Below are 22,143 nucleotides of genomic sequence, written 5' to 3'. Positions count from 1 at the left end.
GTACTTCTGTATAGTACCCACAAGATAAATAAAAGTTACTCCTTTAAAGCACATACTGCAATTTTAATTATACATTTGTCTCTGCTTAATATCTACCTCACCCACTCATCTCTAAGCTCTAAATGTATGGGACTGTCTAGAATATTGCTTGGTATCTAGCAGGTGCTCAATAAATATTTGTTGAATAAATAATTTGGAAAAAAATTTAGAATCAGACCAGCAGTCAAGATATGTTCATTCATTTTAATCTTTCTACTATTACATGATGCTGGACAAATTACACAACCTCTGACTTCAGCTTATAAGAAAAATTCACTAACAAATTTTTAGATATCTCTAATTTCTACAGAGCCTTGGTGTAAGTTATTTTGGTACCTATCATTTATACCATACTGACCACATTATTCCACATAGCAATCTTCCCCCTTTCCTGTCATTCATCCTCTGTGCCTAACTGATATTACCAAAGGGAGTAGACCCCAACCTCCCTAGCTGTGCCCTCTTGGTTTTGGACTGTATGATGAGGAAGCGTAACGAGAGGGAGTGCAAGTGGTTCAAGCAGTGCCTCTAGCCCTCTGGACTGTATCAGGCAGAGAGTCTGCTCATATCACGCTGCCACAGTCAGTGGAGCTTTCTTACTACAGAAGTAGCATACAGTCTCAGAAATTCCTAGCTGCCAGAACTTGTCTTTAAATTCACATGATGCAAAAAAAAAAAAAAAAATTCACATGATGTCTCAAATGTGGGAACCTTGCCAATTGCTGAAAGATGTATTTGGAGATGTTGCAAGTTGCCTGTTATTTATCTGATCTCCCAGACAGACTATAAGCCCCATAAAAGCCAAGTATTTACCTATCTGGCTCATCATTAGGTCCCTGAATTTTCAAATAATGTTGCAAATAAAGTAGAAATTCAAGATACTTAATAAATTATCTCCTTAATTTTAGTTTCATGAGGGCATTTGAATCCCATTAGTGGTTTAGGCTTACTAAGTCACAGTGATAAAGTCTCTACGGTCTCTCAAATCCCAATTTATGCATAGGAAATTAGTTCTTCCAATAAGGTTAACTGGGATTCTCACTTTTGTTATCTATACTTAAAATACACACACACAGTATATAAAATATTTCCTAGTCTAGCTTTTTTTTTTTTTTCCTAGTCTAGCTTTTTTAAAGAGGCTATAGCATGGTTGTTAAGAATATACACTTTGCAGTCAGCCTGCCTGGGTTCAAAATGCTAGATCTGCCACTTACTATGTGACGCTGGGTAATTACTTAATCTTTCTATTTTTCTCACCTATAAAACAAAGATAGCAAAAGGATCTACCCCATGAGTTTCTGTGAGTAAATAAGTTAGTAAAAGAAGAGTGCTTAGAATATAGCTAACATTATCGAGCATTTACTTTTTTTCTGATTTTACAGTTTACCTTCTGTTTAGTATATATGACAAGGGTGACTAAAGAGTCTGTCTGGAACCAGTCATAGCTGTAAAATATTAAAAGAATGAATAATTACATCAACAACCATGTACTAACATATATTAAATCATTAAATATATGATTTAAAAATATATATGGTTTAAAATATATAATATGACTTAACATAAGTATATAATTTTAAATATATAGCTTAAAGTCTACAGTAAAAATATATTTCTCTAAGTAAACTTTTTTTCTAAATAATGGGGGGGGGGGTTTACCATTATATAAGTGATAATTATTTCCGATTTTAAAATGCCTATACTAAAATGTATTCCAACTTGGATTAATACAAACAATACCTTTGACAAGATATTTTTTAGAAAGGTTACAAATTCTACCAAAATCTTTTAAAAGAGCAATAATATGGCATATTTTCTTAAGAAGCATGACAAAATCTATGTGCTTATTACCTTCACTTCTTCCTGTCACAAATGTTATTATTCAACATAGTAATTCATCAAGGTCTTTTAATGGTTCAACAGTAAAACCTAAGGTAAAACTAAGTCTTCTGTAATAGCTGTTCATCAAACTGATATTGTTTTTGCACTTATTACATACATTAGGACACCCAAAGGTAAATCCTGAAGGTTTCCTTATGCTATTTTTTTTAAAGATTTTATTTATTTATTCATGAGAGACAGAGAGAGAGGCAGAGACACAGGCAGAAGAGAAGCAGGCTCCATTCAGGGAGCCCGACGTGGGACTCGATCCCTGGTCTCCAGGATCATGCCCTGGGCCGAAGGCAGTGCTAAATCACTGAGCCACCCAGGCTGCCCTTTCCTTATGCTATTAAATTAACACTGTACATGAAATATTTTAATAAATTTTAAAAATGTAGTAGGATGCTGCTGTTATATTACAGACTAGCAGTGGAGAGAAAGGTAGAAAGAGAAAAAAAATCACAGAGTACTTATTAACTCTGAAGACATTTGAAATGTTAACATTAACAAAAATACAAATGGATCAAATAATTTACTAAGACAGTGGCTATGCAGTGCATTTTGAAGAACTTCCACTAAAAACTGATAAACAAAAAACACAAAAACAGAATATAGCAGTTGGTAGGGTCATATGATGGAAAGCACACAAAAATTATTTTGCAGAATATTTAATGACATAGGAAACTGCTCATAGAATACACTGCAATGCCAGAATTATCAAAATAGAATAATATGGAAATAGGTGTTATATGAATCAAACTGGATGGAATAAACCAAATATTAAGTATATACCTAAAGCTGATAAATTACAACTGATTTTATGGCTTGTTTTGTATTTCACTGTATTTTTTCAAGTTTTCTATCAAGAATGGATACTTTGTAATCAGAAAAAATATTTTTGAATAGTTTTTTAAAGCCAAAAATATTTTTGAAGGTTTTTTAAATTTTAATTTTTTAAACACAAAGATTTAAACACAAAAGTCTTTAAATTGGATCAAACTTCAAATATACTAAAAATTCACATTGATAGAATAGCTCGTTCTCCTATAATACCTGATAAATGGGACACTATAGTTTTTGTGTCAAAGAAGCATGATTAATATAGTAAGCAATAACTCAAAGTCAGAGCTATTTATTCTTTTTAATGCGTATTTTGGTAAAGAACTGATTAAGCTTTTAAAAAGTAAAACAAGAATGCATACCTTGGAGAACCAGGACTTTCTTTGGTAAGTGTATCTGTCACTTGGGTCTTGGGAAGCATGCCTTCACAAAGAAAAACAAAACAGCTATAGTTCTTCTAGATAGCATTTATCTTTTTTCTTTTTAGTAAACTTATTAAAATATCATAAAAGGACATACATAGATCAGATGTACTACATAATGAATTTTCATAAAGTAAAATATACTCTTGTAACCAGCACTCATCTTATCCCCTCTTCCATTCACCACCCTCCCCCTAGGGTAACCATTATTCTACTTTTAATATCATTAGTTTTTGCCTGTATTTGGCTTTTATAAAAATGTAATCATAAGATATGTTTTCTTTAGGTCTGGCTTTTTTTTCATCCTATATTACAGGCATTATGTCAAATAAGCATGATTGATAGTAAGCAATAAATCAAATCTGGGTTTTTGAGATTTTACCCATGCTGTTGAATCCAACAATAGTCTGTTCCTTTTTATTACTAAATATTACTATATTGTATAAATATACGAGGATTTATACATTTTTCTATTGATGGACATATGGGTTGTTTCCAGTTGCTATTAGACATTAATGGCACTGTTAAAAATATTCTTGTTCTATGTACATGTGCATTCTTAAAGAATGTATATCCACATTTCTGGTAAGTTATTAGGTTGCGTGTATGTTCAATTTTGGTAGAAGGTGCTAAACACTTTTCCAAAATGGTTATACCAGTTTACTTTTTCCCAAAAGTGTCTGAGAGTTCCAGTTGCTCCACAACCTCACCAACAGGTGGTGTTCTGTATTTTTCCATCTGGGTCATCGTTGTGGACATGCATCAACATAGCATTTTAAAAGCCCACTAAGGGATCCCTGGGTGGCGCAGCGGTTTGGCGCCTGCCTTTGGCCCAGGGCACGATCCTGGAGACCCGGGATCGAGTCCCACGTCGGGCTCCCGGTGCATGGAGCCTGCTTCTCCCTCTGCCTATGTCTCTGCCCCTCTCTCTCTCTCTCTCTGTGACTATCATAAATAAAAATTTAAAAAATAAATAAATAAAATAAAAGCCCACTAAAACTGTGGTTTTCAAATGAAAACACAGACGTGGAAGAATTCTGGAGATTCTGCAAGCATTAAGTATTTCCCTCCCACAACAGGAGTGCATTGTTTGTATCTATAAAGTTTAGCTTGGAAAAAAGGAGGACTGTTGCTAAAAGACTTAAAAAAATCACTGTATCAATTATATTTCTATTCCTCAAACTGCAGGAAAACAAATTTTAGGAGTAGTCTCTGTTAAGTCTTAGAATTCTCACAATAGAAGTCATGTAATTAAAAAAGTCAGAGAGGGGAGGAACCTTTGGGACAGACAGGCTATTTTAGAGGTTTTCAGGATTCTTTCTGGCTGAGAAACTTCTGTTCAAAGCCAATTTAAGTGCAAGCACAGGATATCGAATAGCCATATTTTGGGGGTGAGGCTGATCATGAGCCCTGAGCTCAGGCCTTACTCAGTTTCCATCTCTCCCTATGTAACTTTACAGAACACAATTAGCTTTCAGATAAACAAAGGAAGTCTCAGAGATGTGATATAACAAAGCCAAAGTTATGAACTAACTAATGGTGAACCTAAGAAGAATGCTTTACCAGAAAACTAAAAGTATAACAACAGGACTATAATAATTAAAATGTATTTTTGTCTAAAGTGACAAAAAATGAGAAAAGATAACATTATATTATTTGAAAATCACTGGAAAGATATTTTACTAAGAGATTAATGTCATTTAGCTTTTGGAGGCCTTATAGATATATAAATAAAAAACAAATATATCACAACCTAACAATATGGATAAGAAAAAGCTATCAACAGGATTCACAGATTGTTAGTCAATTTTGATCTTATTAGGATCTGATTAGGACCAAGAAATCTGGATTTCAGGTGTCAGCACTGTGATGTTATAAAAACCACCATTTTTGTCTCCTCGAATCCAAACTAGTAAAGAAATCTGCCCTGCAATCTCATGAGAGAGCAAATGAAATAATTTCCACGTATTAAAAAAAAACCATACGGTATCATACAAACATAACTTTTAAAAACAGACTAATGTAATAGGCTGTGAAATGTGTCTCAATTTCAACATTTAGCAAGCAAAACAAAACATCTTATATATAATATACTTCCAGAAAAGTTGAATCTATAGCAAATGTGGGTGGAATAAAATAATTAATTAAAGTAGGTGGACTAAATGAACATTCTCCTCCCCCAAAAGTACTGCTTGATGACTGATGTTAACTAGAAGGGATCAGGTCTCTAGTGGAATACCATAGTAGTTTATCTCATTCAGGATTTAAAATAGCTATTTGAATAATGACATTGCAGGCAGACATCACATCTGCAAATACACAGATTTACCACATAAACTTAAATTAGCCAAATATTAGAAGCAGGTAATAAATATAAATATACAATCTTATAGAATCCAAGATCATAATAGGTTACTATGCTGGCCAGATTACTGAAGAATAATCCATTCTTAAGATTAAGACTACCTTGAACTAAGGTATTAGTTAAATGTAGTAGATTCAGAAGTGGGCAATAAGAAAGTAAAGGTTCTAGAAGCCATCTGTGGTGAGAATGGTAACGCCCAGTCCATAAGTAATGAGTCTTTAAGTGAAGCTTGTATGCCTATCTCAAAATGAGTCAATCATCATGTGAAACCTAAGATCAGTCCTTCATTGAATGTAGTGCTAAGCTATCAGACAAAAAGCTTCTGGTATTAAATCATAAACTGCAATAAGTCAGTCTGTAATATAAACTATTTTCTCAAGTTAAAAAAGAAGAGGTAATCTGGCAATCTAGTTTGTAGCTGAATTTCTATAAAATTTTTTTGCAAATATGGAGAAAAAACCCATTTCTAAACATATCTTAATAGGATAGTTCAGAACAGCCCCCAGCATTTCCTAAGAGTCAATACTGACCACTACATCATACTTATTTTGTTTTTTTTGGAGTGGGAGCTAGGTAGGGGGTGATGGACATTGGCAGCCATAATTCTGAGTCATACCAGATGGCTGAGCCAGAGTTGCTGAGCCTGGAAAAGCAGCTTAACAGGCTATTCAGCATCTGTGCGCATTGAGCTCCATGCCTGAGGATGTGACTTGTTCAATCTTTGCTTCTGTGAGTAGAATAACATCACTACAAATACTCAGGCCGCAGGCAAATGAACATATGTTCAGGGATGTTAGAGGAGGGATTACTTACTATAAGAGTAATGGCTAGAATAAGGAATCAATAAAGTTCTGCCAAATCCTCTAAATTTAGGCAAGTAAAGGCATCTTTGGATAAAAAAAAAAAATCTCAAAGCTACCCCAAATAACTCTGTAAAGCAATTTTGTATGGCAATGTAACTTTTGCGAATATGATCCATTTTTTACCATAAACATATATGACTTACCATTTAAGACTTTCTTTTCTTCACGATAGTCTGTATGGTGATTTTGAAAAAAAAAAAAAAAAGAGCCACGTAACTATACTATAACATCAAAGAGAATATCAGTTAATATTATATTTGAAGATAACAGCCCTTTTTTGGAAGGGTTTTCTTTAAAGGTCTGAGTAGAAAAGGTTAATAAATAGATGGCCTATGTTTGAAATAAGAAAGTTTCATCTCTGAAAATTACCAGACTATTTCTTCTCCTAGTATTCATCTCCCATTTCACTGATCTTTTTTTCTACTTCTTTCAACATCTTTCCCCTAATATCTTGGTTAATTTCTTTAGAAAGCATATAAAAACCCAAGTTTTGTCCAGGTTATCATATTCTAAAGTAGTCAAAAGTATCCATTATATGTAAGACATACATGTTAACAATCTAAAGAAAGACACCTTATTATCTTTCTTAATCTATGTCAGTAAAATAATTATTGTTGCTCCAAATTTAAATGGCAAAATAATTAAAACATTAGACTTTCACTTGTATAGACAATGTAATACAATTAGTGTTACAAACCCAGGAAAATTTAACAGGTATTTTCTTTCAGGATGGCAGCCAAATCACAAATCTACATTGTATTTTGATCATCACAAGTGCTACACCATATGGTCAAAACCCTGAGCAAGTTAACAGAGTTAAAAAAAAAAAAAAAGAAAGAAAGAAAAAAAAAAGAATGACAAGCCAACAAAATATACAAGTAGTAAACTGACATATCAATCATTAAGGTGACCTGTTTTAAGGAAAAAGAAACTAAACTACTTCAATGAAAGTTTTGAAATTTTTTACGTTCTAATTTTCAATCAACCAGAGATCCCATAATTACCTCCACCACTTCACCCAAGTATCATAAAATAGTCATGATTAAGGAGGCCAGATGACTATTCTTTTTATTCTCATTTTACCAAAAAAAAATTCATAGCTGAAAGGAATCTTAACAACATACATAAATTACCATCTGATCCCCTCATTTAAGACTGAAAACCAAAATGAAATCCACAGCTCTTCAGCAACAAAGACTGGACTTCTCTCAAATTCAGCATTGTATTTCTTACCATGGCATTGCTAGTGTTAATACTTCCCGGAAAGACAAAAGACCTAAAAATAATCTAAATTCTACCTCCAAATGAGCTTACAAACCTTTACAAACTTTTTAAGGGATCACCGATTGTCCCTGCTTGATTGTTTACTTTCATCAGTGGGTTTCATTTATCTTTCCTACTGCAGCTATGATTGTTTTATCTTAGAACAAACAACAAATTCACAGATATAAGTAAATTAAATCTATTTTCAGTGCACCATATAGTTGGCAGTTTGAAGAATCTCATCTATCAAGTCAAACAATTTGTTTTTATCTAAGAGGATCACAGATTTTAAAATATCGCCCCAGGTAATTTGTTTCCAGAGGAAAATGTACATTTATCTTATATGACTTGCTTTCTGCCTGATGTGAACTGATTGAACCTGTCAGAACTTTCTGGATCCTACTAAATCGGTAATTTTTTTCCTGAGTCTATTTTTTAATACAAAAAGTACCAGCAGGAAGAAATCTTCTATTAAATTATCTAAATTAGGGACGCCTGGGTGGCTCAGCGGTTGAGTGCATCTGCCTTTGGCCCAGGGTATGATCCCGAAGTACTGGGATCGAGTCCCACATTGGGCTCCCTGCATGGAGCCTGCTTCTCCCTCTGCCTATGTCTCTGCCTCTCTCTGTCTTTCAGGAATAAACAAATAAAACCTTTTTTAAAAATGATCTAAATTATATTTAAAAACTCTACTAGTCTTTTGCAACTCTTCTAAAAAACTGAAACACAGAAATGAGACTATTTTGTATTATTAAGTATATTTACATCTGAATCATCTTAGTCACATGAGACTGACAAGAAATCGGATATTCTGTCTAGATAATTAATTTCATTATTTAGTTGCTCCATGGCCAAGAGAACTTGTATTTTCTCACAATGTTGGTTAAACTGCATTACTCTACTAAGAGTCTGCTTTCTGGAGAGATCAGAGTCATTGTGAAAGCCAGCACTGCAATTTATAGACTGTACTCTATTCCTTTTTGGTAAGAGCGTGGGTGAGAATTTTTAATTGTGACCCTAATCCAGTTTACCTCTGTTGAGTGGAGCCACGGGGGACTCCTCTAGGATAAAGCAAGAAAAATTCTGTTTTACCAGTATACTCATTCTTTTAATAAATATTTATTGATCATCATCTTAATAGAGATTTTGATATAAAACCATTTTGGCAAAATGTTAGGAAAATATGGATATAAATTGTTTGCTTACTGAATTACTAAAATTATCCACAAATTTGGAAAGATCCATAATGAAAGTAGTAACATGGTTACCTTTGTGTGTGTATGGAAGGGGGAAACAAGTAGATGGGAGACAGGTATTAACAGGGGCAGAAATTAACATTTCTCACACTTGAGTCATGTGAATGCATTACTTATTCAAATAAATAAACAGAATTAAAAATAAAATGTTGATACATTCTTTTAAATACATATGATAAATGCTTTAAAAGAGATAAGCAGAAGGTAAGGTATAGAGAAGCATAGAGGAGGGTATCTCTACTTGGAAGGAATTTGAAAGGACTCTATTGAGGACGTAATATTTTAGCTATGTATTGAAAATATGTAGGCATTTGTCACAAGGCTCTGAAGAAAAGTATTCTAGGAAAAGAAATGCTAAGCATTTATAATTGAATGTTTTACATGTAGCTACATACCTCATCTTCTCTTCTTACTTCAAAAACCCTTTGGATTTTGGGTTGGATAGCTTTGGGCTAGATAAATTCTCTGTTGTAGGAATCTATCTTGTGTATTGGGCTGGATTTGGGGCTAATTAATTCTTTGTTGAGGGGGTCTACCCTGTGCACTGTTAAGGGTATGCAATGGCACACTGCCCTCTCCTCTAACCCACTAGAATGCAAGTAGCACTTAGTTTAGTTGTGACAACCAAAATGTCTTGACATTGCTCCTTTGAGCAAAATCAACCTGTTAAGAATCATTGATACACACACACACACACACATATATATGTGCAAAAGTAGGTAACTTTAATGAGGTGATTCTCTGCCTTACAACATGAAGCATCCATGGTTCTTTAAATAGCAGGATTCTCCAATTGAGTAACTATACCCTTTAAGTAAATATACATATAAACCTCAGTATCTTCACTTTTATTCTTATTTAAACATTTTTTTGTAATTTTTTCTTTGTTTCAAGTTTTTATTGAAATTCCAGTTAGTTAAAAAAAAGGGGGGGGATGGGAGGATGAAGGAGGGTGAAATTCCATTTAGTTAACATATAGTGTGTTCATCTTTTTTTTTTAAGATTATACTTATTTGAGAGAGAGAGACAGAGAGAGTACAAGTAGGGCAGAGGGAGAAGCAGCATCTTAACTTTTCAAGTGAAGGTGTTAGAACACCTCTAAATCCTCTTCCATCTCTAAGCAGTCTACACTGATCTATGGTTCCAAGTGCTTTATAGTCAATAACTGCTTGAGTGAGTGGGTGTAAAAATGAAAAACATAAAGTATTAGAAACCATGATAAAGCAATGAGAAATTAAGAAGAAATATTTCTGACACTACCCTATGCCACTGGAAAATATGACCATTTTTAAAATATGACTTCCTTTAAAATTTTTTTCCATTAAAATTTTTTAAAGTATACTTATGATCTAGAGCAGTGCTGCCTAAAAGAAATATAATGCAAGCCATAAGCATACTTTAAAATTTTCTATAACCACATTAACAAAATAAAATGGAACAGGTTAAATTAATTTTAATAATATATTTTTACTTAACATAATATATCTAGAACATTATCATTTCAACATGTAATCAATGTAAAATTTATGAGACATTTTACATTCTTTTTTTCAACTAAGTCTTAGAATGCAGTATTTTATACTTTTAACACATCTATATTTGGACAAGGCACATTCTAGCACTGGATAGCCATAGGTGGTCTGTGCCTACAATAATGGCAACAGTGGATTAACATAGGGCAAAAAACAAGAACCTTTTTTATCTTTGCCAGAGAATGAAGTGTTCCATCCACATAAATAAGTAATCAAGAACTGAAGCTTACCTTTACAAGCAAGTTTCTCCTTTTATTCATTATTGATACTTTTCTAAAGCACAATACGAACCATAATACTTTTTAAACAAAGGATTATTTTTAAAAATCACTGATTCTTTGCTTCATAAGGATCTACAAGTACTATGTTTTATATTCTGATGCAGTTAGCTTCTCTGTTTTCTTCCTAGACACCCATGCATTTCACCACTGCTACACTACAAACCACCAGATAAACTAAAAACTATCCTTCCAGAACTGCCCAGCTGTAGATGCTCATAGAATGCCAATTCTGGATACCCCTGCTTTGGGGTCTGGCAGGCTACCTACCTAAAAGAGGGTACTAGGGATCTTATATTGAAGGAAGCCCATGCATAAAATTCCTCTTCAGCGTAGCCAGTCTCCCCATCTTCCTCCACAAATCCTCATATTGGCAATAGTCTCTCTCCACCTACTGTTCCCACTTCTTCTCTGGTTTCACGGTCTATTCCTACTCCATCTGTTTTCATCCTCTGTTCCCAACTCATCTAGAAAGTTCTAAGTGTGGAGTGAACATATGCTCTGATTTGCCAGAGTCGCAATTTACCCCCATCATCCCAGCACAATTACTAACAGAGCCTCCCTGCATACTCAGAACTGCCTCAATCTGGACAACTACACCATTAACCCATTCTAGTAGTTTCTATCGATAAGGCCAGCTGAGTTCAATGATCAATCCCTGGCCAGAGATGAAAGGCACAAGTAGTACTTACGTTACAGTGGTATTTTGCCTTAATTATTGTGAATATTCCTTATTTCTGACACATCAGATCTTTCTCTTTAGTTACTCTGCCCCTTTTTATATGCTCTACTCCTGCCGGTTAGCCTGGAGTTCAAACTGTATCTTGCTAGATCTAAAGTCTCTACTGTTAAAAAAACAAACAAACAAACAACAACAAAAAAAAAACCCTGATCTCCTTACTTGCAATCAACACCTTGCCTACTAGTAAAATTCTTGTCTTTATTTCCTAATGCTTTGCAAGTTGTCTCATCACTACCTGCTGCTGGCTTTACCCTAGCAAAACACTGACACTCTAAAAACGCTTTATAATGAAACACAGATTCACAGCCCTAATCTCACAGGCCAAAGCAATAATAATGATAGTATTGCCATCTGTTGGCAACTTCCTAGTGCTAGATGGTCAGCAAACATGACTTCCCTGAGCCCTCCCAGTGATGTTAGGACGTTTCGTTCTTCAACCCTATTTTACTGCTGAGGAAAACTCAGATCTGTTAATTGATGCCAAAGAACGTAACAGTTTATGAGTGGTAGAGATGTGATCTGAACCCATGTTGGCATCTATGAAACTTGCACTCTTTCTGCAGATCCTCTGCTGCCTCAGTCATCAATAGCAGGGCTGGGAACAGGGTTAAAAAGGAAACTCAATAATTTACGAATATATAATATCTGACTCTGTATCTCATTCTGGGTGAGAAACGTGTTTGCGCTCCCCTGAGCCAGGAGGAGGAGAAGGAGAAAGAATACTCATTATAGTTTATTTCTTTATGATTAGGATTTAATTAGAAAGCCTGTTTCCTCAATCCCTCAAACTCTCCTGATTTTGGTTTTGTAGTTGTTTTAGTTTTCTTCCTGGTCTCAACTACCTGTATTTCATCCTCACTGTAACTGAATGATTTTAGGTTGCCAGTTGTTTTCTCTCAGCATTTCTAAGATACTGTTCCATGGTTTTCTGGCTTCTACTGTGGTTCAAGTAAATAAGCTGTAGCAGCTAATAAATTATATGAGTTAGCTGTCACTCCAGCAAGCACTGGTTTGTTGGTACATCTGTCTCTCTTGGCTGTTTCCGTATCTTCTCATGGTCTTTAGTGTTCTGCAGGTTTACTACAAAGAGTCTATGCGTGGATTTCTTTTTACTTACCTTGTTTGGAATTAGTTGAAATCGCTGTATTTGAGGATTTATGACATCAATTCTGGAAAATTCTTAGTCATTACCCCTACAGATGTTGCCTCTTCCTTCTTACTACCACTTACTTCTGGAAATCTAATTACAAGTGTCAGATCCCCTACATCTCATGAATATTTTTCTACCCTTTTGTTTCTGTGTGCCACATTCTGTATAATTTCTGATGCTCAATCTTGCAGTTTGCTGAGCTCTTTCTTCTACTATGTCTAAACTCTGGCTATTCATGCTATGTAGTTTTCACTAGCTCTATTTTTCATTTCTAGAAGTTCTATTTGTTTTTATTTTTTTAAATTCAACATGATGATTTTTAATCTTTTTTATTTGTTGCCAATACATTCTTTCAAATATAATTATTTGAAATATATTTCAAGTATAATTATTTTTATTCTGTATTTTATTCTGTATATGAATAATGAAGTCCTAGGGGTAAAAATCTGCTCATTTCTGCTGACCTGCTTCTTCCTCATGTGTTATCTAATTTTTTATTGTGTATTAATAATTATCTGATGTGTATTGATGTGGGGATTTTGAGGATTTTAGGTTGTAAATGTGTTTCACGATGAAAATTTGTATACACTTCTGCCAAACAGCCTGAGAAACCACTAATGAGAGGCCATTTTATTTTTTGGTTTGAAATTTCTGAGACCACATAGCTGGAATATATCCTTCCAATGTAAAGAATTAGGCAAGACAATTCGACTATTCCTACTGCATGTCTAAAATTTTCAGAGGGTGCTCTTCTGAAATAGGCTTAGTAGGTAAAGAGCTGATCTCCAACACCATATTGATTATAGAGTCAGGTCAAAAGGTAAGGGGGAGAAACTGGGTGTATTTTAAAAGTGGCTTAAAATCAGAACATAGGTTTTCCATAATAAAGGGACAAAGAGGCAAAAGGTTCAGGGCAAAAGGGGAGACAGAGCTGGGAGGAAAAATTTCACTATATAACTTGTTATATTTTCTGAATTTTTAAAGACTTTACTTATTTAGTTGAGAGAAAGAGCATGTGCACAAGCAGGGTGGAGATGGAGAGGGAGAAGCAGATTCCCCACTGAGCAGCAAGCCTGACAAGGGACTCAATCCCAAGACCCTGGGATCACGACCTGAGCCAAAGGCAGATGCTTACCTGACTGAGCCACCCAGGCGCCCCTATATTCTGATTTTTGAGTCATGTGAATATATTACATATTCAAAAGAGAAATTCTAGTTAAAAGTCAATTCTAACTATTCTAGCTAATCTATATGACCACAGAATAAAAGACTAATGAAAACTATATAAGGAGAAAATAAAGTTGGTTCACTTTCATAATGCTCATTCCTCCCACTATGAGTGTTCCCTCAAAACATGTCAAAATTTTAAGGTTAAGTCACTGCTTCATCTAAAGAACCAATGTAAAACCTTTATAGTGGCTGGACCAAGAGGACAGTGAAAAATAAGAACACCGTGATTTATTTAAATCTGTCTGTTGAAATCTAAGTTAAAAAAGGTACAGGAGTGTCACACATCCCTGCCAGGTTAGCACCAGCACCACTCACCTTTAGGAACAGCAGGCTTAATGGCCATTCTGCCAACCAGGCATTCTTTCAGCATGGATTCATAATTGACCCAACGATGAACCTAGGATGGGATATAAATGACAAAAAAGAAACATGACTCACACTCCATGAGATGCTCTCATTTTATTTGCAGCAAAACTGAACAATCTTACACTGCTCTGAAAAACTAAGAAGCAGATTCAATCAGCCAATAACGGAGTGACAGGGAGGCAGTATACATAGGGAATTCTTTAGACAATGTTCTCTAAGTGTTGTCTATAGACCTCTGGAGGTTCCTAACACCCTTTCATATATCCATGAGGTCTCCATTAGTTTCATAATAATATGAGATGCTTTTGCTGTTTCCACTGGTGTTGACACTTGCACTAATGTGGAAAAAGCAACAGTGGTTAAACTGCTTGCATGTTGGTATGAATCAAGGCAGCAGTTTCAATCTTTATATTCTTCACCATCACATATCCACAGGGGTGGGGTGGTGGGGTGGGGGACTGGCTTAAGAATATCCTTCCTGAAGGGGCGCCTGGGTGGCTCAGTCAGTTGAGCATTTGACTCTTGATCTCAGCTCAGGTCTCGAGTTCAGGGTTGTGAGTTCAAGCCCCGCATTGGGCTCCACGCTACATGTGGAGCCTATTTTTAAAAAAAGAATAACTTTCATGAAGTAGAAGAAATTATCAAATTTTCTAAAATCTCAACGCTTGAGTATAGGTCTTGTTTACATTCTGTGTGACAAAATGAGACATTCTCAAAAACACTCCTGCTGCAAAGTAAGATGGTCACCTTAAGGAAAAACACCTACCCAATTGCTTGATTTGCAAACTGAATCGAGCTTTTTTGTCTCAGAAGGCCATTTATATGTAAACAAAAAAGACTGAAAAACAAACTGGTTATTCAGACTTGGATAACTGACAGACATTTGCTTGAAAATGAACAGACTGAGACTGTCACTTCAAGGAAAACAACTGACTGTATTTGTTGCCAAGCTCACCAGTGGGAATTAAATTTAAATATCCTCTGGAGGACGCTTTCTCAATATATATTAAAAACCTAAAAATACACAGCTCTTTCACTAAGTAATTTGTGAATTCACCTAAGAAAATATTCACATATACACAAAAATGCAGGTACCAGGATATTCATCATAGGACTACTTTTATATTAGCAAAATATTGGAAATGACCTAGATGTCCAATTGTAGAAGACCAGTAAAGGAAAACTAATATACTATTCAACAAAATGATAGCTCATTAGTAAAATAACCAGGTCAAATAATACTGACATGAGAATCTTCATATATGCTCCTAAGTAAATAAATATATACTAAAGTAGCAAATCCATAATATATAATTATAAATGGGCACTCATTTGTTAATAAAAATTAAAATTCCTTTTACCAAATATTTATGGAACATCCAATGACATATAAAGCACTATCCCTGGGGCTATAGCGTTGGGTAAATTTTAACAGATAAAGGAAGGAGAAAGATATTCAAGAAGGCAAAGGTAGGACATTTGTTAATCATGGAACTAGTGATTTGCTCAAAGCACTTCAGTTTGCTCAAAGAGAATATTCGCCTTTAGACAGTCTTTTAAGGCCTCAAAGTCCACGCTAATGACTTTCAATTTATCCCACTGTTAATGATGCACATCTGAAGAGCTGTAGGACAAGGTGCTAAGATGACTGTCTTTTTTAAGCAATACTCATCTAGCTGTCATTTTATTTACATTGGTACTGAAGGCAAAGATATGAGGACAGTATTAAAATAGCAGGGTCAGAGAAGGTGATAATGACTTCATCTACGGCAGCAGGAAGAAAGAAAAGGATGTAATGTTTAAAGACAGCATCACAGGATTTCACCAGTGACTGGTTATTGGTGCACAATGAGGAAGGCAAAGATTACTCAAGTGGCTTTGAGTTCCCATTACCAGAAACAGGAAACGGGAAATAAAAGGAAAGAAGATGAGTTGATATTATTTGAAAGCAAAATGAGTTGAAGTGCCAATGGGTAATCAAATTGCCCATTAGGCGTTTGGAAATACAAAATAAGAGGTCAGAAGTGGAAGTAGAGACAGAAATTTGACAGTAGTAAAAAAGATTACTTAATATTCTTTGTACAACTCAAATACTAGCCCTGAATAAATTCTCAAATATTTAAAGATACAAGAAGCTTCACCACAGTTTCTAGAATATAAAGTTGTTTACTTCTGTGGTAAGTGAAAGTCTTAAACAAATATCACTGTTTCTGTTGAAGTCAAAGGAAATGCAGCAATCTGGTAATTAATGTACCGTTAAACTGCTAGAGAATTTAACAACATAGCAGTTCTTGTGATTTCTCCAAAACTTAAATAAGGTTTATTACTTAAATAAGGTCCCTGTACCTCACAACACTGAGGAATATAAAGACTAGATTTTACTGGATGAAACCTCTTTTTATGGAAGACTATACTCAGTATCAAGAGGTTACAGAACAGATATAAGAAAAAAGTATGTCAGATAATTTTTCATGCAAATGTTCCCAAACTTTTCTATTTAGCTTGCACTGCTAGACAATAACAAATACCAAATGACAATAGGAATTTGCCTTAAATCAGCAATAAGAACCTCCCAAAGAAACTGCTATTATGACCAATGGCCAAACACAACTTTCCTCCAACCCAGGAAGAACATTAACAGCAAATGGGAATCTGCTATTTAAGCAGATGCACATCAGTATCATTAAAATATAAAACAAACAGTATTTCTGGCAACCTGCTTAATAAGTAAAACTTAAAATGGATGAGAAGGTAGGAGGAACAGAAATCAAATTATATTTGTTCAGAAGTCAACTCGGGGTGCCTGGGTGGCTCAGTCATTTTGAGTGTCCGACTCTTGGTTTCAGCTCAGGTCATGATCCCTGGGTAGTGAGATCAAGGCCCGTGTCAGGCTCCTTGTTCAGCAGGGAGTCAGCTTGAGGATTCTCTCCCTCTGCCCCTCCACCTACTCATGTGCACTCTCTATCTCTCTCTCAAATAAATAATCTTTAAAAAAAGTCAACTCTAAAAATAACCCAATCTCACTCCAGTATCTCAAATGGTAAAACTCTCGTGCCATAACATGGATCGTCATCACTAAAATACAAAATAAAGCATATGTGAGACAAAGGCAAATTTCTATTCTTCTCAAGATTGTTGTTTCACAATAGTAGTAAACATACTCTATGTAACTTTTAAATAGCATAAGAGCTAATGTTTGGTTTTAGTAAATATATGGGGAAAGATGACTAACTTAAATATCTTTTGAAATATACATAAGCTCTGCTATCGCACTAGGAAAAATAAATTTTCTATTCATTAATCATCTAACTTTCTACATCATTTGCAGATTCAGCATAGCAAGACGGGACGATTATTTAACACTCCCCAAAGGAGAAAAAACTAAGTGCAGAGAAGCTAAGTGTCTTGTTCTTTCTTCTAATTGTTACTGCCTCCCATAAGTCAATCATCATAATTCTCAAAATCAATCAAAAGTAAGTAAACAGATGCCAGCAGAGGAAACAGCAAGCACTTAAGAGTAGACGACCAGATACAGATTTGAAACCATCTCTAAATTATAGCAAAATAATTCAAAGGCAAATTAAACAAACTGTTGTACTTATGAGCATCTTCCTACATTTCAAAATTCAAGCAACACATATGAAATTTGTGCAACTATTTTCTTTTTCTTCTACAACCATCATACTGCTAAATCTAAGAGAATTCTTCTACTGTAATACTATGATCACCTTCACCGCCTTACCTGATCAAAGAGGTCAGTACCGTCGGATCCTGCTGCTCTCATGAGTTCATCTTCTCCACCAGGATGATATTCCATATACGGGCTGACATTATAAACAAACCCTATATCAAAACAAGGGGAAATAATATCTTAAATGAACTTCTTAAGAGTTGTACAAACTATAAATATAAGTTTCAAAAAATCTTTTCACTTTTCAAATGTGTCCTATTTAACAAATTATTATTATTTCAAAGTATTTAGTACATACAGGGTATAAAATTTCACTATACTCTCAAGCTAACAAGTTAGCCTGCCAGTTTCATGGGTCCTGGGCAGAAAACATCAGACACAAAGGATAATTTAGTACTCACATCACTAGCAGTAGCAGTGGCTATAATATCAGCATTTGCTGGGTTCCCTGAAGACCTATGTGAAGAGGGCCAGACAGTACCTATGCACTCAATGCACAGCATGACAGGAGGGGAACTCAAGTTTAGGAAAGTTGAATCTTTTATAATGGGCAGTAAGGAGATGCACCCTTTGTTCTGGAGGGTGACATTACCTTTATTATACCAAACAGTAGGCAAGCCTGTCCATTACTCTAGAAGTCAGGAGTTCTACTACCCAAGGTTGTTTACTATGCAAATATCCCTGAAAAGATTGTCCAGCACAAAGACAGCCATTGTTTCTGCTTATAAGATGTGCAGATATCTGAAAAACCTATAGAGAATTGCCTCCTAAGACAAAGAAATAATGAAACATTCATTATTTCATCTCAGTGAACAATGGGCAAGCAGGAGTGACTGGGCCACTGATGCATGCTCTGAGAAAGGAAGCACAATCCTTCTCTGCAGTTGTCCAAGGAACAAAGATTATGGTTTAGATCTTAATAATCCTTTTATCTTCCTCAAACATTTATTTTATCTGTTCATACATTTAAATGTATTTTTTTTATTAAAAAAAAAGGGAACAACAAATGGAGGAAAATTTCTTAATGAACAGCCCTCCCAAGGAAATGAGTTGCTTTTTAATCCTTTACTTGAAAACTATATAGTAGACAAATCCACCCCTAAAGACACCTCAAGAGAACAAGGACAACTGGTTTTTCTTATATCCAGGACTATTCCCTCTTTATGTTATGACTCCGTGAATTTAAATAACTTCAGGTAACTTAAAATATTCATTCTATATAATAATCTTTAGAAGAAAGAGATTGGATTTCAGACCCAAAAAGGTACTGTCTTTTTTCCACAAGTTTAATTTTAGAGAATAACCAACCAGCTATATTTCTTTATAAAATGGCTTAAAAGCAATTTAGGCAACAGACAGAAGTAAATTCACAAAATCTCTCTTTCAGCAGTCCTCCGAATAAGTCTGAGAAAAAAAATCCAAACACTGGTGGAGTTCCCTCCTTTCTTCTTCCCTATCCACCTTCCCCACCAAATTTGGAAGGAAATTTTCCTATTGTTTAATGCTTAAAATCCACAGACCACAAATGCCAGAGGTAATGATTAGGATCAAAATTATTCCCAGTGGGTGTGGGGTTTGTTTTTGTTTTTTGTTTTGTTTTTTGTTTTGTTTGTTGTTGTTTTAAGACAGAATGCCTTCCAAACAAAGGAATTCCAAACTTTCTCTGCAAGCAAACCTGGACTAGAGTTTCTCAAGAACATGAAACTTAAAATACACATAGAAGGTTCGTGAACCTTCTATAATGGAATGTCATGTGTTTTAGCAACCAGTAGAAAGATAAACAGCTTTGCCAGCTATCCATAATCAGCATATAAAGCTTAAAACATCCCACAGGTGCTCTCCTTGACCTCACAACCCTTTTTTTTTTTTTTAAAGATTTTATTTATTTATTCATAGAGACACACAGAGAGAGAGAGATTGAGAGAGGCAGAGACACAGGCAGAGGGAGAAGCAGGCTCCATGCAGGGAGCCCGATGCGGGACTTGATCCCCAGTCCCCAGGATCACATCCCGGGCTGCAGGCGGCGCCAAACCGCTGTGCCCCCGGGGCTGCCCCCTCACAACCCTTTTGATGGACCGTTATCCTCTCATATTCTCACTCCAGATTTGAACAGCTTCCATGCTCTTCAAATGGACAAAACTGGGAATACCAATAAAATCCCTCACTCTCAGGAACTGAGACTATTAATGTTTCAGTCCAAGAAATGTTAGATCCAACCACACTTGGCAGTGTTAGTAATTTATTAATTATGAGATGTAAACCCAGCTCCCAAAATGCAACTGCTGTTTTTCTTTTTCTTCCTCTATCTTATCTCCTTTCTTTTTCCTTTTCAAAAGCATTTCCTAACAACTAAAACTTAACTGTAGCAAAAGAAAATAAATGCAAAAAACCTAACTTTATGCTTTTTTTTTTCATGCTTGATTGTATTCTATTTGTACTATACCCAGGTTTTAGACAGCAGTCTCTCATGTCTAAGCCTCTAGCTTCCTATGGATTCTTACCACCTGGTTTTTAGAAACTAATTTTGCAACTTGCTAAATTTTGCAATGACACAATTAACTTCTCCCCACAGTTCTAGATACTCTGCTCCAGTATGGCAGATCTATACAATTGATTGCCTGTTAAATATAAATAGATAGTATTTAGGAATCCACAGGCATAATCTCAATTTAATTCTAGGCTATTAATAAATTCTGCAAAATCTAAATCCTAACAATAACATTAAGAACAAAAATGGGCAGGAAGAGATTCATAAAACACCAATCCTGAATGTAGCAGAGGATTTTGGTGACAGCCCAACTGGTGCTTTTAGGTTATTTATATGGGTGACCTTCAGTTACACAGGGGGCTTTAGGGAGAATATCTATTGATCTATCAATCGATCAATCTATCCATCCACCCATTCACCCATCCATTCATCCATCCCCTCCTTTATACTGATATTTTTTGTTTTGTATTTTGTTTTATAAACTGTAACCCAGAGTAGATTGAAGGATTGACTGAGTACTGTTAAGAGCAAGTTAATTTCACAATAGACAGACCAATCATAGTGTGGTACACCCTAAACTTACAAAGTGTTATATGTCGATTATATCTCAATGTAACTGAAAAAATTGATAAAAAAAAGAACTTACTAAAATTAAGATACAACAGTTTTATTAGGAACACATACTGTAATGTTTAAATACATCACTTTTCAAATGCTCTAGCAACATTCAGAGGTGGATTTTTTAGCTAAATTATCCTAGCTGAGCTGCAGTGAAATTGAGAGCACACTTTCAGAACAACAGCTACACTGAGTTCTTTAGGCAATGTACTGGTAGTACCTGTTCTAATATTTTCATACTAAATTATCTCTCATGTGTTATATGTCTGGAACTCTAAGCTCTCAAATATGTTCTTAGAATAAAAATTACTCCCTTTAAAATTACCACTTAGTGCTTTGTATCATCAGAGATTACTGCCAATTCAATCACTGAAAGAGTCTTAAGACTGGGAGAACTCTAAAGGTAATGTTTAGTCTGATTTCCAGTACAATACAGGACTTACCTCTATAAGATCTACAAACAGATGATCATCTAGCATCTGCTTAAATAGTGCCAGTGTCTAGGAGCTCACTGCTTATTTAAAGGCTTCGTTCAAGGATCATTATCATTTTTCTACCTAAAAACTAATGTTGCCATTTTACACAGAAAGAACTCTTCTCTATCTTGGTAAATGCTGCCCCTAGTTTTTCACATATACGTTTTATATTTGTTGTAATTTAAACCCTAGCTACTACTGCTAAAGACTAAGACATCTTATAACAAAATATTTAAGTTTGTTTGTAGAAACTTGAAAAACCCACAAAATGTGTAAAAGAAAATATACCACTTGCCTAACCCAACTAACAAAGTTACTGTGATAGAGCAGTAAATGTCATCCTGAACTTCCTAGCAGCCACAGCTAAAAAAGAGACACTAATAACACTAGCTGCATTATCTGATTTTAAAAAGTATTAAAAAGAAACAAAGGGGACTCCTCAGTTCTTTAAAAAGGTGAAACCCCCTCTAAGCTTTTGATGTTGATATGATGAGTCCCTGTACAGGTCACTGACCATGTGACAGGTACTATGACTTACCAATATGCAGAAACATTCTTCAGGTAGTATTCCTAAGTTACCACTAATGTACTTTCTGTCTCTTGAGACTTGCAAATTTGGGGCATTTCATATAAATGGAACATA

The 22,143-nt window shown here is 35.0% G+C and overlaps 1 protein-coding gene across 5 annotated transcripts in view; it reads right to left on the bottom strand.

Moving 5' to 3' along the window:
• CYB5R4 (cytochrome b5 reductase 4) overlaps window positions 1-22,143 on the bottom strand; it is an 85,168-nt gene that overhangs the window by 36,276 nt on the left and 26,749 nt on the right. For all 5 annotated transcript variants that reach the window (XM_026007436.2, XM_026007435.2, XM_026007433.2 and 2 more), the window contains 5 exons: window positions 17,970-18,070; window positions 14,177-14,258; window positions 6,554-6,583; window positions 3,123-3,183; window positions 1,427-1,484 (listed from right to left, as the gene is read on the bottom strand). In XM_026007436.2, coding sequence (XP_025863221.1) covers window positions 1,427-1,484; window positions 3,123-3,183; window positions 6,554-6,583; window positions 14,177-14,258; window positions 17,970-18,044 — 306 coding nt within the window. In that variant the 5' untranslated portion in view covers window positions 18,045-18,070. The remainder of the gene's footprint in view (window positions 1-1,426; window positions 1,485-3,122; window positions 3,184-6,553; window positions 6,584-14,176; window positions 14,259-17,969; window positions 18,071-22,143) is intronic.

This window comes from Vulpes vulpes, chromosome 1 (genome assembly GCF_048418805.1).
Source record: "Vulpes vulpes isolate BD-2025 chromosome 1, VulVul3, whole genome shotgun sequence".
NCBI lineage: Eukaryota > Metazoa > Chordata > Mammalia > Carnivora > Canidae > Vulpes > Vulpes vulpes.
Note: the sequence above shows the minus strand (reverse complement) of the source record. Positions and strands in the feature narration are given on the sequence as shown.